Below are 18,045 nucleotides of genomic sequence, written 5' to 3'. Positions count from 1 at the left end.
GGAATTATTCGTTAATTTCCGCAGCCCTAATCTACATACAGTATATATATAGAGATCTATACACATATACATCTCTATATATATTGTGACGTTGGGGTGATTAGCACAAATGGTGAGCGCTTAAGGAACAGTCTTGAAGCCGTTTTAAACATAAACAGGACAGTCTTTTATTTCATTCAACAACAGAAAACAAAGCTTCAACGATATTACAAGGTCTGCTTGTATTTCAGCAAAACTAAAGGTATGGCAATCTCACCACTCCAGGTTGTTGCACATACTCCTTGTGTCCCAGTCCCTGGACATTAGGGTATTTCTTAACAGTGCCACAGTCCACCTCTCGTGGCACTCTTAAACACATCCCTCATGTGTCACTGGCTCTCTGTCTCCTCGGCTGTCTTCAAGGTGCCTCCAGCACACACAGCCACCTGGCTCTACTCTGACATCTGGGTGGAGTCCTCCTGACTCCTGAACACCTCTGTTCCTCTTCCCACTGGAGCCCAGAACATTAGCCAGCACCCTTCCAATAAGTGCCGTGCACAGGTGTGCAATTAGGTGCTGGCTACTATTAAACAATGGACCCAGAAATGGAGATTTCATCCCTCCCAATTGGGTTTTATTGCTATATAATGTTTTACCTTTTTATTCCCTTAGGGCCCATGATGCATACTACTGCATTCTGTTGCAGTGCGCTCATGCTCACATGTTAACATATGTTATGGCATGCATTTTGGTGGATTACATTAAGGCATCCCATTCATTATCAATGAGCTGCCAACCTACCACAACAGATGAAAAAAATTGTGCATGTGCAATAGAAGATCACAACATATGGCATACTATAGGTAGTGAAATGTGGTGCGTTAGGATCTACTCTACAATGATCTGGGGTGCCATTCAGAATAAATGGCACTCCGACATGCACAAAGGTGTGCTGTCATGCATTGTGAAAACGCGCAATAACACGTGTTTTGGTCTTGGCTGGAAGCTGGTTGGTTTTCATGGGCAGCGGCTCTAGATTCTGTCTGGTCCATTTTTGATAAAGTCTCCTAAATTATTTTACTAAAAATACTCTAACATTCTTTCTAACAACCAATAACTAGTTCATTTTATTTTGTTTACATAGCTATGGAGACTAAGAACAAAGCCAGGTAAAAATGGAAATGGCTTGGCGATCTCCCAATGCCATCCAGGAAACACTGCTAAAGTCCACTTGTTTGGCTATGCTACATTCTAACTATTAGAACGCTGGTCACTGATCAAACAAAATCTGCAGACTTTTCATTGATTTGGTTTTAGGACTCAGAAGAAAGCATAAGGGAAGAATTCATAAAGTATAAAGTATACATACATTGCATTATGTGACTGCATATTATGGACTGCAAGCTAACCAGACACAGGAAGTGCTTATTTTCTGTTCTATAGTGAACAATTCATAATTTCTCATTACATAGAGGACCGGCAGAATTGATGCTGTCATGTGCAGCGGTTCTAGGAAAATAAACTGACCTTTATTTCTGCTAAGCTGTCTTTCTGAAGATCAGTATGATTTTTATAAATGTGCTATCAACTGAATTCTAAGGACAAGTCTCTGAAGAACAAGCTACATACAAAGTCCACTCTGCTCCTCATTTTCTAAAAAAGATCACTTCATCTGGGATAGGTCAGTAATGGTATATATTTTATATTTATAGTTTTTGTTTCCCAACTGAAACAGAGAGTGGCTTTATAATCCCACTTCAGATAACATGTATAGAAAGTAGGGTTGCACAGATACTTTTCGAGTACCAGTGCAGATACTTGGCATTTTCATGAGAACTACCAGGGTTGCAGTGGTTGCAGCTGGGACCTGGCTCTGGCACTCCACCACTGTCCTGAAATAATTAGTCTGCATTGTTTTAGAAAAACTGTCACATGACAATAAACAAAAATGTATCAGTACTCGTACTTGTAAGTACTCGTACTCGCAAAACTGGTATCTGTGCATCCCTTTATTTATATTTATAAAAACAAAATCGTACATTAAAACAGAGATGTACAAATCCCAGGAGCTCCGTGTGCTCCTTACCAATGACAGCTGCCTCCTAACTTTTGCATTTTTCTCTAGTGTAGTCTTGGAGCTCAAAAGTATCGGTACATGTACTCGTACTTGTACCGAGTACTGTACTTGGTATCTGTGCAACCCTAATAGAAAGTGTACAAAATATACAAATAAAAATGAAATATATGCTGCGTTTTCACCTCCTTTTTCTAAATCAGGATAAGCACCTTTTTTAGGCTGCTAAATGTGGAATATTTTTTTTTGTTTAAATTTACTCAAGTGTACATCATCAATCAAGTCCCTGTAAAATTAAAATAGAAAACTTAATTGTAATCACCCATTAAAAGTCCACAAAAACATCAAATTAAAACATTTGTGCAACCTAATCTTCATATATATTTAAAGCTATAGTTCACCTTTCCACTAAAATAACCAATGCATTCAAGCATCCCCACTTAAATAAAATCCACTATGCAGGTTGTGCAAAAGAAGATTGTTTTCCATGGCATACCTGTAGGCTGCCCTCATTATCTTTGAAGCCTGTCTTAAAAACTTCTATGCTGATAGACCTTCCCCGGCCATCGGAAGTGTGTGTCCAACCAGTGGCGTCACAATCATCCCAGTCTTAGTCTGTAGGGTTCAATATTGAGTTGGCCCACCCTTTGCCACTATGACAGCTGCAACTCTTCTGGGAATGCTGTCCACAAGGTTTAGGAGAGTTTCTATGGGAATGTTTGACCATTCTTCCAGAAGTGCATTTGGAGGAGAACACCTGGCTCGCAGTCTCCGCTCTAATTCATCCCAAAGGTGTTCTATCGGGTTGAGGTGCAGGCCAGTCAAGTTCCTCCACCCCAAACTCCCTCATCCATGTCTTTATGGACCCTGCTTTGTGCACTGGTGTGCAGTCATGTTGGAACAGGAAGGGGCCATCCCCAAAATGTTCCCACAAAGTTGGGAGCATTAAATTGTCCAAAATGTCTTGGCATGCTCATGGATAAGAGTTGGAACTAAAGGGGCCAAGCCCAACCCTTGAAAAACCCCACACCATAATCTCCCCTCCACCAAACGTTACACTTGGCACAATGCAGTCAGGTAAGTACCGTTCTCCTGGCAACCGCCAAACCTAGACACGTCCATCAGATTGCCAGGCAGAAAAGTGTGATTTGTCACTCCAGAGAACATGTCTCCACTTCTCTAGAGTCCAGTGGTGGCATGCTTTATACCACTGCATCTGACGCTTTGCATTGCACTTGGTGATGTAAGGCTTGGATGCAGCTGCTCGGTCATGTAAACTCTTACGTTGTTTACCCATATCTTCAGAAAAAAATCACTTCTACTCTCGTAATAGCTGCTTTAGGTTAAGAAAAATTTGATGTCACATACATTGCATGTCGGTATTATAGTGATAATATTTTTTCTCTATTGGAGGCCTCCCTTGGTGTTATGGATTAGGTACAATGTAGGTATGTTTAGGGTAGGTGATAGGTTTAGAGAGTAGTTGGCTTTAGATTAGGCTTAATTTAATCTGAGGTCTAGGCATAAGCACTTGGTTTGGGATAACAGTGTGTTTAGTTACTATTACATTTGAGTTAAGCAATACATTCCTTTTCCAAGGTGTTGTTTTAAAAAAAAAAGTTTTTTCTAGATGTGCTGGGACTGCAAAAAGGTATCAATTAAAAATAATTCACTCACATAAAAGATCAAGTAATATTAAATATTATTGTTTAGGCAGTACCTACAAAAAAACTAAAGGGAAACTCTCCTATTATACAGGTAAATCAAGCTACTATGTTACTGTGATACATACAGATTTTTCCACCTTTCCTTCCAATTTCCCAGCACTAATAAAACAGAAAGTTGACAAAGTTTTTTTTTTTTTTTTTAATCATTGCACTGCACCAGGTTGAAAGCCTGCAGAGAGTAAAAGGAGACAGCTGTATATTACTTGAGCCCTGAGAGAGTTGTGTCACTCCGCTCAACAGCCTTGTTGCATCCGTTTCCCTTAGTTCCCCAGCTGAATTTGACAAAAAGGGTCTAAATGGAGCCTGATATGAAAAAGATTGACTTTAAATGCTAAACATTATTGATTTACCATTAGGTCTCAAAAGACTTTTAACAAATGATAATTTTTCTCTGATAGTAGTCAGTCCTTTACTTATTTTTATTTTGTATCACTCCTCATTGCTCCAAACGCATTGCTTACAACAACATCATGGAAATTTACACCAGAATTATTATTCAGTGTTTGTCCAAAACAACCTGGATTTTCGTTTCAACAAATATTTTTGAAGCATTTTCATTTCTTGCAATGGCCTTGCTTGCACTGATTACCTGAAATTGTACTTGCTGATTGATGTCAGACACGTAGAACTGCTTCAGGAAGATCTGGTTTTCACTCCAGAACAAGCGGATGTCAGGAATACCGTAAAGAATCATGGCCAGCCTCTCTAATCCGAGACCAAATGCCCATCCAATTTTGTCATGAGCACCAGCTGCAATCAAAAACAAGAAGAAAATCCAGGAGCTTAGTGTGAAAGATATCAAATAAAATATTTATAGTGTCTCCAGTGGATGAACTGAAGAAACAGCAAAATCTGTCAGTAATTGCCATCTGATGGTTCTAAAAGTTATGTAAACAAAAGACTGAAACCAATCAGAAGAGAAGGCTCGCATACTAATAAATGTCCAGAGTTTTCCTAACCTTTGAAGTAATATTACCTATTGCATGACTATATGGTTCCTTCAAAAACAGGATAAGGAGGGAAATCGTCCCAACAGGGACACAAATAGCAATGAAAAATTGCCAAAGGATCTAGCTCTTATCATTCTACAAAAAAAAATGTTGCTTCAACTATCTGTGGCCTTCATAGAGGGAAATGCACTTCCCGTTTTGGTGACCACCAGTCATTGGAAGGGAAATTGGGAGCAGACTCCCAAACACAGACAAAGCAAGCATACTGAAAAAAAGTGTTGCTTTTTCTTGCCGATGGGGGAGATCTGCACTTCCTCTCCTGGTGATCACCAGTCACTGGAACAGTAAAGTGGCAGAAAAACTTCCCGACAGTGACATTTGTATCTGTGGCCTTGAATGGGAGATTTGCTTATACTTCAAGTCCTGGTGGCCACCTGTCACCAGAACAGGAAGTGGGGGGAAATCTACCTAACAAGGTCACAAACAGCAATAAAAACCTGACAGAGAATCTGACTCTTCCCCACTCTATTAAAAAAAAAAAAAAGTTTTGACTGGAGTTGCAGTTAAAGTTGTCAGTTTCAAAGCACAATTTGTTTTATTTTGCAAATGTATTTTTCATCTTATCTTTACTTTTACAGTTGTTGTATACACAACGACCCATCATAATTAGTTTACTTTAAACTAATAGAATCATGCTGAAAGCATAATGTTCCCATTTTAAGCTTCTCAGATTGATTTTATTCCCTTAATTGGGTTTCCATGCTGTTTGGTAGCAGAACCGTACATGAAAAAGGTGAAATAAGGACACGGATTTGTGTGATGGGGTGAATATATAAATAGTGATTTAGACTTTACACAGACCAGACATTTACTTTTACCACCTTTTCATCCAAAAAAAGTGTTCTTGTCTTTGTCTTTCTCAGTGATATGACAAGAACCTTCAACTAGATCAGAGGAATTATGAGTTCAGGAAGGCGGCATTTACAAAAGGATTTTAAGACAAGATGATATAATCCAAGTTCAGAGAAAAGGGTAGCACAAGCATAATTTTTTACAGACTCTAGTTTAATACAACAGCAATGCAGCTCTGTGCTAGATCTAATTAAAACACATTCACATACAGCAAGCACATTTAGGCCCCATTCACACCAGATTCTTGCATTGCGTTGCGATCCGTTTTTTAAAGGATGCTAATGCAAGGGGCACCGAAAAATGTATGGGTATGAATGGGACCAGTTCACACCACTGCGATCTGTTGCGTTCCATTGCAGTGCAATGAAAAAAAAAGTCGAGCATGCTCTACTATTTTTCAGCGCAACGTGAGGTAACATAACAAAAACAGATGTAATTGCAATGGAACGGAAGAAAATACATAGATTATTGTCCACTCAGGACATGTTAATAAAATAAAGATTGACAGAAGATTTGCAGGGAGAAAAAAAATCAGGAAAAAAAACTGGAAGCCAACGGAGGTTGAAATTGCCCCCCCCTTCCCTCTTCTTTCCACTTCTGGACATTGGTGACTAAACTCAGCAAGGGTATTATAGAGGGTAGAAGGTAGAGTGGATATTGAGAGGAGACTCTTTATTGTTCAGAAATGTTAAACCATATCTCATTTCTTTATCTAGTGATCTGTACAGATGAAATATAGCTCTGCATATAAAGCAGACAGCAGCTGCTTTCGATACTGTGGCCTAGCATTAGTGTCTACCACAATAATTACAATCCCAGGGGGAGAGCTTAGACAAAAAGCCATTATCATTTGCCTAGGGACATGATGTCCAAATAAGATCATGGATTAAAGCGGAAGTAAATGCTCAATAAAATAAAAATTTTAAAAAGGGGGTCCTAGGAGCTTTTAGGAATAATGTGCTAGTATTAACAGCTTATTAACACATTATGGCAGACTTAGCTGCCAAACTGATCCCCTTAACCACTGCATTTCTCCCTGACTGGCACTGCCATCTATTTTCTCTTCTTCCAAGGTTTGAGTCTTTGGCTGCTTGATTGGCTGGGCCCAAATTACGTAAGTCCCGCGCATGCACATGGGGGTTGCTTTTTTCCTTTTCAGCATGTCTGGTCTATGCACCGAACTACCCGTGCGTGACTCCGTGCACAGCAAAAAAAATACTGAATGGCAGCAAGGAGCCTTTATGGCAGAGGAGACTTACACCGTGTCTTCTGACATATAAAGTCTGCTGATTTTTTTAAGCTTATGTCAACTCTAAGTATAATCTATACTTTGCATCAGAGCTTATTCATTTTGAAGAAATACTCAAAATATTCATAAAAATATAAAAAGAATTGTAAAAATGCTCACTATGTCGCCCAGAAGAAGGCACCCTGCATGGGCCCAAAACGTTGGCTGTTTGACGCATGTGACAATTGAATAAAAAGTGTTTTACTTCTTGCACATATCATCAAGTGCTGGTGACTTCTATTATGGACTGTATCTGACACGGCGCCACCCGTGTTGTCACCTCAGGCACCAACCTCTTACTCAAGGTCTGTACGCTGCATGGGAGTGCAGGTTATTTCGTATTATTGTTCACTGAAAACCACTCGGTTATCGCGCGGTTTTCAATGCATAGAGATGTCTATGGGATCCAAACCGCCCGAAAATCGCTCTGGCACCTTTTCACGCGACAGACAATTTCGTCCGCACGACAAACCGCAAAGGTGTGAACAGACTCCATTGACTTATATGTGAATCTGTGTTTTGCGGTGTGTGAACCTAGCCTCAGGGAGATCGCACAAAACAGAGATTTGCATTCAAGTCTATGGAAGCTGTTCACACCTTTGCATTTTGTCACGCGGTAGAAATCGTTTGTCGCACAAAAAGGTACAGGAGCGATTTTCGGGCGGATGTCGCGCGATTTGGGTCCCATAGACTTCTCTATGCATTGAAAACCGTGCGGTTTTCAAAGCAAAATAATGTGAACAGAAACACGCGACAACCACATGAAAACAGCTCACCAGCTCAGTCGCTTAGGTGTGAACCTAGCCTTAAGTAGGAACATTTTGCTAGAAATACAAAAACAGTCTAGGCAACAGGTCCTAGCAATGAAAATGTTATCAGGAAAACACAGCATACATGTAACTCTTCCAAAGGCCTTTGCTGTTTTGGTACTGAGCTTCTCATCATTTACATGCCTTGTTATTACAGCAGTATTACATGAGGTAGGCCAAACTATAGGTATAATTACAGAGGCACACAACACTGTGTTCAATAGAATATTACAAATCTAATGGCCTTCTTCAGAAGAATATAGGGACCACATTTACCGTAACATGAGGCAGACCGGGCTTGAAGCTAAATGCTGGCTACGTAGCTATATGTATAGATGAACTACATAAATGTAATCATTTAAAGCTTATATTGCATATGCAGGGTGGGCAAATTCCATTTTCTCTACTGCATAGCCATCAGTCTCCTGACCATATAATGATGGAAGAGCTGCTCATTTATGAGGTTATCCCTATAATCTAATTCCAGATTTGCGCTTCAATCCTAACCCTGTGAAAGCTGCAGTAAAAGAAGTAAATAAACTATTTCCAATTACATAACCAAAGTGACACACCGTGCTAAAAAATAAAATAACAAATATATATGCAACAAAATAATCACAAAATATTAGCTGCAAAAGTGAATAACAAAACTAATTGCAACAAAGTCCAATGTGCTCCGTGATAATCTTCTCCAAAATGTCCCAATAAGTGCAAAAAAATCCACAAAAAGACACGCGCTTCCAGTGACAAGTTCACAGCTACAGAAACATCCGTCTTCATACTGCACTCACCAAGGATGACAGACCGTATAGCAAATGGTTAAAAAACACTCCTTAAAATGTTCGATCTTTCCACCATAGAGAGGCAATATATCGTTAGAGCACTTCTCTTCTCCACACCATATATAAGGCATGTTGTTGGTATTGACGAAATGCATCGGTGAAGTGTACACGCTGACGTCACCACGTCTGTCATGGGGACCAGGAAGAGTCAGACTTGTCTGTGTACCTGGCCGGCTTGGATTAATGGGGAGCAAAGCACATGAATTTGGTACATAGAATTTTACACAGCGCTGTGGATCATTGTTGATGTGAGTTTTTAACACTTGCTATTAAAGATTAGTTAAAATAAATTACACTATGTAGTTCTTATCTTTTGCTGGGGTCTTGCCTGCCTATGGCGGAAAGCTCGAACTTTATAAGGAGCGTTTTTTGACCATTTGCTACATGGTCTGTCATCTCTGGTGAGTGCGGTATCAAGACGCGTGTTTCTGTAGCAGTGAATTTATCACTGGGAGCACGTGTTCTTTTGTGCAGCACAACGTGTGGATTTTATTGCACTTATTTGGACATTTGGAGAAGATTATTAGGAAGCACATTGGACTTTGTTGCAGTTAGTTTTGTTATTTACTTTTACAGCTAATATTTTGTATTTATTTAGTTGCATATATATTTATTACATTTTTTATTGCGGTGTCACTTTGGAATTGGTCTCGGGGCACAGCCTCTTTGTCGCGTTTCGAGGCGCAGCCTCTTTGTCAAGCCCGGAATTGACCAATTCCAGGCTTGACAAAGAGGCTGCGCCTCGAAACGCGTAGCTGCCAGTTAGAGAGATCTCTTCATTTACATCGCTCCCCGGCCCTACTTTATGCCAATTTATTGTGACGGTCTGTCACTACAGCCGCGGACCCACAGCATTGAACAAGCGCTCTGTATTCAGAGCGGTTCGGCACTCACACTCCCCGTTTTTCTGCCGCCATGGCACAGCCTGTGCAGACGACGGACACAGCTCCAACTGACAGCAAAGGGTTTCCAAGCCATCAGCTCGTTCTAACACCACAAGCTACACGGACATCAGATGAGCTCCTTAGAGGCATGCTGACATATTAAACGTGAGTCATATACACTCCCACTGTAGTAGCGCTTTTTGTATGTGTGTATTTTTTGTTAATGTGGTCACAGGGTCCCTCTCCCTGGTTTAAAGAGCTTGCACACTGTGGATTTCATCCCTTGTCCAATTCCACTAAGTTCCCCCCAGCGGTAGTGCGCTTATCCACTGTTGCCAATTTGTTGACTTGCTTACATTGCACTTCCTTTGTCTCTCAGTACTGGGATAGAGGAGGCTGACTTTGTAAGCTCCAAATTGAGCTTGCACAGGGCTAGGGCTCACCCCCAGTCTGTTGTGAGAGTACTGGCATCTGGCACCTGGCTTTGAATCTTGGAAAGTACCCAGTCAGGAACCTGCAGCTCCAGTACTCACCTGAGGGTGTGCCCCAGCTGTGAGTGATCATTCCATCACCTGGTACTTCCTGGGAGGGTATTTAAGCCCTCCCTGCAGTCAGGAAGCTGGCTCAGTATTGCGTCGCCTGCACCTGACTGATTCCCATGTCCTGTATCTGAACCCTGCTACCTGAATCCTGCTACCTATCTGCAAACCTGTCACCGACCCGGCTTGTTACCCGACCACTCTTCTTGGATCCTGTACTGTGCTGCTGCCCTCCTGTTAACGACCCGGCTTGTTACCCGACCATTCTTCTTGGATCCTGTACTGTGCTGCTTCACTGTCCAATCAGAAAGCTGTAAGTGTAGATGTGACACCTCTGTACTCCTTAACTGCGACAAAAAAAAGGTGGTACCCTCCTGGCTGTGCTGTTGAGCAGAGGTGCATGAATCATGCGGGGACAAAATGATGAACCCTATGGCAGATAAGACAGTTCTCATGTGTATTTCAACTGTGTATTAGCTGTGCACCCCGAGTTCAGCTTTAAAGTGAACATGTTGTGAGAGAAATACACAGATTGCCATTGTTGACCTTCTTCTGAAAAAGGTTGACTGGCTGTTATATTCACCTACTGGTCTCAATGCTTTCTGAGTCACTGGCCAACTACATGTATGTGAATCAGAAAAGTCAGTAGCCCTGATTTGTATGACAGTATAGGTTAATGAATCAGAGTATTGAAGCCAGAGTCTCAGCAATATCGCCATGATTTTAACCTTTTTATACAGGTTATCTTTAAATGTACTTTCTGAATACCCTCAGCTGAGAAACCTGCCATCCTTCTTCTCCAATTGTGACAAGATGGGACAAAATCTGTGCTATCTATGTGGTATAGCATTGCAAGGTAGACACCCTCAAGCCACATCCGGTAGTGAAACAAGATTTAAGATTTAAAGGCTCCCTATGCCAGTATTGAGCTAGGAATGGTGCTAGCTGTGACTATCTGCACATAAACATAACCAGCCATAGCATATGAATGTGTATGTACTTTATTGTGACTACAGGGGAAATATTTAGAAGTAGGCATCTTATCATACAACCAAGGTTTCTGCAAAAGAAGTTTGTTTGTTTGTTTTTTACATCAAATGAGCTAAGGTATACAAGTCTATGCTGATAAAATACACAATGCAATATAAACATTTGACTGGTAAAGAAATCTCAGTTTTGTTGTGCTTGGGCTTTTAGGAAGTATCTTGGGTACCCTGGTGATTCTTAGCTAATAAAGGCAAAAGCTAAAAAACTTTTGAAAAGATAAAGAAATACCATTTGTACTTCGTGACATATTTTGTAAAGAGAACAGGGAGGCACAAGAATACTGAAGGCAAGGAAGTGTCATTGCTCAAAGTTTTCTTATATTAATTGGAATCTTCATAGTAAAGACTAAAGGAAAGAATCTTTTCAGTAAAATATGCTGCCACCTGTCTGTTATATTGCTGTAGATGACATGAAATGTGTGGGGTGATAAAAGAAGATGCAGAACTCAATGAAAAGACCAAAGAGAACACACTGGAGCTTAACCCAAAGACACAAACTGGTATATAGAATTCATGATTCAGGAACTCGTTCCAAAGTGTGCCAAATAGAACTTCTTCACTAAGACAGATAACTTCACAAAGAATTCAGCTTTGTAAAATAGCTAAATTAACAAGAATGTGATGAAACATACGTCCTAGAGATAACTAAAAATATATATGATTAAGGTTATTGCTAATGCAAATAAAAATACAAAAAGACAGGCATATAAAACATTTTTTTTTAAAAGTGGTAAAAAAGTAAAACACGCAGGACATTGTGTGTGTGCGTTGAGTTCTGCCGCCATTCCATTGTGTGCCATATTGTGGTAGCCAGGCAGCAGAACTCTCTTACATGCACAATGTGCATTAAATGGTAAGTTCACTTTCCAGGTAGTTTGGAATGGAATTACCCAATCAAATCTGGCTCTGTCTCTCCTAATCCCACCCCTGGTATACTTACCTTTCCGTGAACTGTCCTTTCCCTTCGCCAGTATGGATGTACAATCTGTACCCCGTACTGCTGTCCAGCGCGGCCCTGCGCTATGCATTTTGAATTTTGCTTGCAAATTGCAAGCACTCATCAGCTAGCCACCAACCAGCTAGACTGCAAAAAAAAAAAAAAAAAATTACAGAGAAGTGTGCTGCCTTCTGGTGGACCTGTACCCAATTACCCAATTTGCAATTTCCAATATATGCTCCACGATGGAGGCTCTCATAGATTTTTAGTGTGCCATTAGAGACCGATAATAATAAGGCTAAAAATAATAGTGATAAAAACCAGAACACAGCAAAAAACTGAAAGGCATGTTTACAAATGCTAGAAGTGTGGCAAACAAAATAGAAGATCTAGAGCTCTTACTAACTGAGGAAGAGTATGACCTTGTGGGAATAAAAGAAACCTGGTTTGACTGCACCTCCTGACTGGACTGCGAATATCGAATGGAACAATTTACTTTGGCGGGATTAGAAGGAAAGATAAGGGAGAGGGGTATGCAAGTACATCAGGAATAATCTGATGGTAAATATGCACAATGACATCAATAACGCATCTGAGGGTCCTTGCAGAGTCCTTATGGCTAGAGATAAGAACAAGTGAATAAATGGTGCATTATTGATGTGTATATGCTATAGACCCCCAACAATAAGGGAAGAAGAGGAGCATCAACTACTCTCACAGATAGAGATGGAAAGGGAGGCAAGCCAATGTTATAATTATGGGGGACTACAATTATCCATATATTGATTGGGCAAACAGAATCACATGCTCATCAAAGGCACGTCACTTTATATATTGTCTACAAGACAATTACATTGGACTCATTTCTAATAATACAGAGCTAATCACAGACATGGATATAAGAGACAATTGGGTAAGAGTGATCATAGGGTAATAACGTTTACTGTCCTTCTGGGAAAACTGAGAAGGATGGGAACAACAGGGGCACTTCAAAAAGGCAAACTTTAGAAAACTGCCATCTTTAATAAGCGATATCGATTGGAATGAAATCTTCCGGACAATAAAAACAGAAGACAAAGTGGAATGCTTTAAGGCCATATTAAACAACAATATTCGCCAATGTATACCATTAACTAACAAATTTAAAAGGGCAAAAGTTAAACCAGGGTGGTTAAATTCTAGAAAAACTTGGCCTTTAAAAAGTATAAGATGGAAGGGTTATCAAATGCATTCAAGCTCTACAAGGAATGTAACAAGAAATGCAAAAATGCTATTAGGGCAGCAAAATATGCCATGAAGAACAAATAGCTGTAGAGAGTAAAAGCAATCCCCAAAAGTTCTATAAATACATAAATAGTAAAAAAGTAAAGACAGAGCACATAGGCCTCAGAAAAGACGAGCAGGAAAAGCTGGTTACAAGTGACAGGGAGAAAGCAGAAGTATTAAACACTTTCTTCTCTTCTGTTTTTACTGATGAGCAAGATGGGTATGATAAACAAAGTGAAAACTATTCTAATAATGAACTAGACAAAGCCCAGTGGCTAACAGAGGCGGAGGTAAGAAAGAGGCTTGAAAAGCTAAACACTAATAAATCTTCGGGACCAAATGGCTTACATCCACGAGCCCTTAAAGAACTGAGTCTGGTTATTGCCAGACCATTGAGGTACCAGAGGACTGGGGAAAATCGAATGTAGTGCCGATATTCAAGAAAGGTTCAAGATGTGTACCAGGTAACTACAGGCCAGTCAGCCTTACATCAGTAATAGGCAAAGTTTTTGAGGGAATGGTCAGGGATTATATTAAAAAATCTGCTTGTGAGAACGAATTTTTGAAAGGCTGTTCTTGCCAGCTAAACCTGTTAACATTCTATGGAGAAGTGAGTTGTAAGGTGTACAGGATAATTCCAGCTGATATAATCTTTTTAGACATTGCAAAGGCATTTGACACAGTATCCCATAAATGATTAGTTTACAAAGTAAGGTCAAATAGTAGTGAAGAACCTATATGTACATTGATAGAAAACTGGTTGCAGGACCACATACAGAGGATACAGAGGGTAGGGATAAATAGATAATTCTCTAAATGGTCCAAAGTGGTGAGTGGAGTGCCCCAGGGTTCAGTCTTGGGGGCAATTCTGTTTATCCTCTTCATATTGAGGTGGGAATAAATAGCTCCCGGTCAGTGTTTGCTAATAACACAAAGTTATGCAGGGAAATAAGTTTGCAACAAGACATAGAATCTCTGCAGCAAGACCTCATTAAAATTGGATAGTGGGCAGCAATGTGGTAGTTGAGCTTTAATCTTGAAAAATGTAAGGTCATGCACTTGGGAGCTGAGGACATGCATGCTGAATACAGGGGTTTCGCTGGGGAAAACGGAGACGGAGAAGGATCTTGGGGTCTATATAGACCATAGACTCAGCATAAGCATGCAGTGCCAAGCTGCAGCTAATAAAGCCAGTAGTAACTTGCATTAAAAGAGGAATTTATTCACGGTATAGAAATATTTTATTGCCACTTTACAAAACACTGGTAAGGCCCCATCTTGAGCATGCGGTTCAATTCTGGTCACCAATCTTTAGGCAGGCTGTCCATGATTCAGAAAAAGTTCAGAAAAGAGCAACCAGATTAATAAGAGGCATGGAGGCTCTAAGTTATCAAAAAAGCCTACAAAAATTAGGATTGTTCTCCTTAGAGAAGAGACACTTAAGAGGTGACGCAGGGTACAAACTCATCCATGGTAGGATCACAAAATGAAAATAAAGGCAAAGAAGCCTCGAAAAAGGAAAGGAATGTAGCCTCTGCATCCAAGGACTAGTAAACTGTAATCGATTAAATTTTTTCTTGGCAATAGATACACTTTAAGAAATAAAAAGGCCAAAAGAAAGTAAAAAGGAAAACAAAACAGATGAACCTTAACAATAACATAATGAATTTCTGTGAACAAAAAAAGTAGAGAATCATTTAAGCCCCAGTAAATAAACACTGGTTAGTTTTTGCATCTAGGTGCTCAACATTTGTCGATTTCTTACAGTGTTTTGGACCACTATGAAATTCAACCTAGAAGACCTGGCTTAAAGACCTATATATACAGTATAGTATGATTACTTTCCTTTCAGCTGGCAGTCATTAAAGTTTTTAAGAAAGTAGGTGACCAGCTCTGCTAATCTGCAAAAAGCTTTCTCTTGGCCAGCGGTGGACAAAGTCAGCAAAGACGTCCTGTGCAGAAATTGGGTTTGGCCCTCTACCCCCACTGAGCTATAAAATCATTATTTGCCATAATAAAACCAATTTCAGAAGTGTCAATGAGAGCTGAAATAGTCACATGGCTGTAAACAACTATCAACAACATTGACAACGCATACACTGTTTTGTTGAATGTGGCTTTTTTTGAGTGTTTTTTTGAGTGTGTGGGGTAAAATTAGATTTCTGAGCCGTAATACTGGAAAAGTGATAGATGTACATACTATACCAGGGTAACAAATTACATGGGCCAGATACCGCAAGTTATACTGTATCAGCAAAACAATACATCAAATTTATATAGCTTGGTAAAAAACATATCAGACTGCAATAGCACATTTTTATATCACCCAATAAAAGCACAGTATGCTGTAAAGGTAATTTATATTAATTAGCAACATCTACCATGCACCATTACACTGGTGGTACATTAGTGGGTGTAGAATACCCCACAACATTGGTAGTCAGTATAAAATGGTGTGATCGGTGGTGGAGATCAGTGAAAAAGGGCCCTTTAATACTAGTGTCTGTGGAAAAAAAGCTGTCTGTGCAAGAAGAACATTGCCAATAAAAGATTATTTACATCAAACAGAGTTGCAGAGTAGATGCTGATACTGGTGGCAGCTCCTAATAATTACTTTAGAACTGGAAGTGTGCAGACATTGAAGGGGGGAAATCATTCTATCCACATAGAAAGCACAGAAGCCAGCAGGATTATTTTCATAAAAAATACCCTAACTTTCATCTGGGGCTTCCAGAGGTTGCCTGTATTGGATGCAAATGTTGTAGGGCTGCACTTAACCTCTGCTCAGCATCACCTAAAACACTTATATGAGTAATTTTATATATTGTTAGCTCTACGCAAACTAAGGAGGTGCACAATAGGAGGTGACATTAATTATATACAAAAAACCTTAAGCTGGGTATACAGGGTGTAACATGGTGCCAGTAAAACCTGCCAGGTTGGTAGGAAAAGTGATAGATGGTAGATACATTTTTCCACGGATCCTTACATCCATCATCTAAGGTAATGCCAGCATAGATGGAGGTAAAGAAAAATATCTCTTTACCTTGTATTGGTAAAACAAATCCTGGGACTGGTGTTACCAGGAGTCTGATAGAGCTCTGGGTGGGACAGACTCCTAGTTCCATGGACTGTAGTTTAGTGAAGACTGCACAGGACTTCATTAGCGTGCAGCTGCACCTAGCTGGGGGAAGTGTGTGTCTCAGTGCAAGGAGAGACAGTGTGCTGAATGCAGCAAGTTCTGTGTTTGGAGCCAAGCCTGTCAGCAGAACAGGGTTCTGTGGATGGACTGTAACTGTTCCCATAGAGGAAAAGGACCCAGCTCAGAGGACTATCGCTAATACCTAGTAAGGCTCAGTGGAGCGGACTTTTATTTGTTTATAACAATTAAATTTTTTTGGGCTGGATGCCTGTAACCTTTTTTTTGTCAATTGATTGCTGTCTGGAATTAAAGCTGGCATTTTTGTTGAAGAGACTGTGAGTTTGCCTCTACATTGAGACTAGTTCCCTACAAGGGTTAAAGAATTTGGAAATTTTTTTGAACAAACGAACTACAGTAAATGTGGGTTTTGTTTAGGTAACATTAGCTATAAATTAGCTATAATTTCACACTGAAGTTGCTAGAGGGCCAGACCATTATAAATAGGGAAGCAGGTTGTTTACCACGACAGTAGATGTGATTTTTTTTTCTGAAGATATGGGTAAACAACGCGATTTAACAGCCTTTGAACGTGGGATGATTGTTGGCGCTCGGAGCCATGGAGCGAGTATCAGCAAAACAGCAGAATTCGTTAAATGTTCAAGAGCAGCTGTTGTTAAAGTGTTTAAAGACTGGACTGTAAGCTGAAAATCTGGGTCTGAACGTGCGAATTGTGGCCATCAGCGACCAGTCAATGTTAGGGCAGAACGGAGAGTGACAAGACTGGTACAAGACAACAGAAGGGCAACAGTGGATCAAATTACTGCAGATCTTAATCAGGGATCCTCTCAAATGATCTCTGAATGCACTATTCACACTGTACACTGCATCGTATGGGATATGGAAGCCGAAGGCCTGTTCAAACACCTTTGCTGTCTGCAGTTAACAAGATAAAACGTCTCCAATTCGCACAGGAACACAAGGATTGGACAGTCGAGCATTGGAAAAAAGTCATGTGGTCCGATGAATCACGTTGCCAGTTGCATCATGCAGATGGCAGAGTGAGAATTTGGCGGAAACAGCACGAAAGCATGCACCCCACATGCATGAGTACAAACCTTCAAGCTGGTGGGGGCAGTGTTATGGTTTGGGGCATGTTTTCCTGGCTTGATGTAGGCCCTTTAATTCGTGTGGAACAACATCAGAATATCACAACATACCAAAGTATTGTTGCTGATCAAGTTCATCCTATCATGTTGATGGCGTATCCCAATGGAGATGGCTTCTTCCAAAACATGCATGAGTACAAACCTTCAAGCTGGTGGGGGCAGTGTTATGGTTTGGGGCATGTTTTCCTGGCTTGATGTAGGCCCTTTAATTCGTGTGGAACAACATCAGAATATCACAACATACCAAAGTATTGTTGCTGATCAAGTTCATCCTATCATGTTGATGGCGTATCCTTGGTTCCACAACCATCAAATCTCACAGAACTGGACAGTGCTATTCATCAGGCATGGTGTCAGATTCCTCGCATCACCTTTCAACATCTCGTGGAGTCAATGCCAAGAAGAATCGCTGCAGTATTGAAGGCAAAAGGTGGCCCAACGAAGTACTGATGGGGTGGTCATAATAATCTGGCCACTCAGTGTA

The 18,045-nt window shown here is 40.3% G+C and overlaps 1 protein-coding gene across 1 annotated transcript in view; it reads right to left on the bottom strand.

Moving 5' to 3' along the window:
- Positions 1–18,045, bottom strand: part of LOC108791919 (phenylalanine--tRNA ligase, mitochondrial-like) — a gene marked incomplete at its 5' end in the record, with an annotated part of 175,733 nt that overhangs the window by 113,060 nt on the left and 44,628 nt on the right. The window contains one exon of the mRNA XM_018562553.1: positions 4,370–4,530. Coding sequence (XP_018418055.1) covers positions 4,370–4,530 — 161 coding nt within the window. The remainder of the gene's footprint in view (positions 1–4,369; positions 4,531–18,045) is intronic.

This window comes from Nanorana parkeri, unplaced genomic scaffold, assembly GCF_000935625.1.
Source record: "Nanorana parkeri isolate BGI_ZX_2015 unplaced genomic scaffold, ASM93562v1 scaffold584, whole genome shotgun sequence".
NCBI classification, from domain to species: domain Eukaryota; kingdom Metazoa; phylum Chordata; class Amphibia; order Anura; family Dicroglossidae; genus Nanorana; species Nanorana parkeri.
This window is presented reverse-complemented; position numbering and strand designations above follow the sequence as displayed.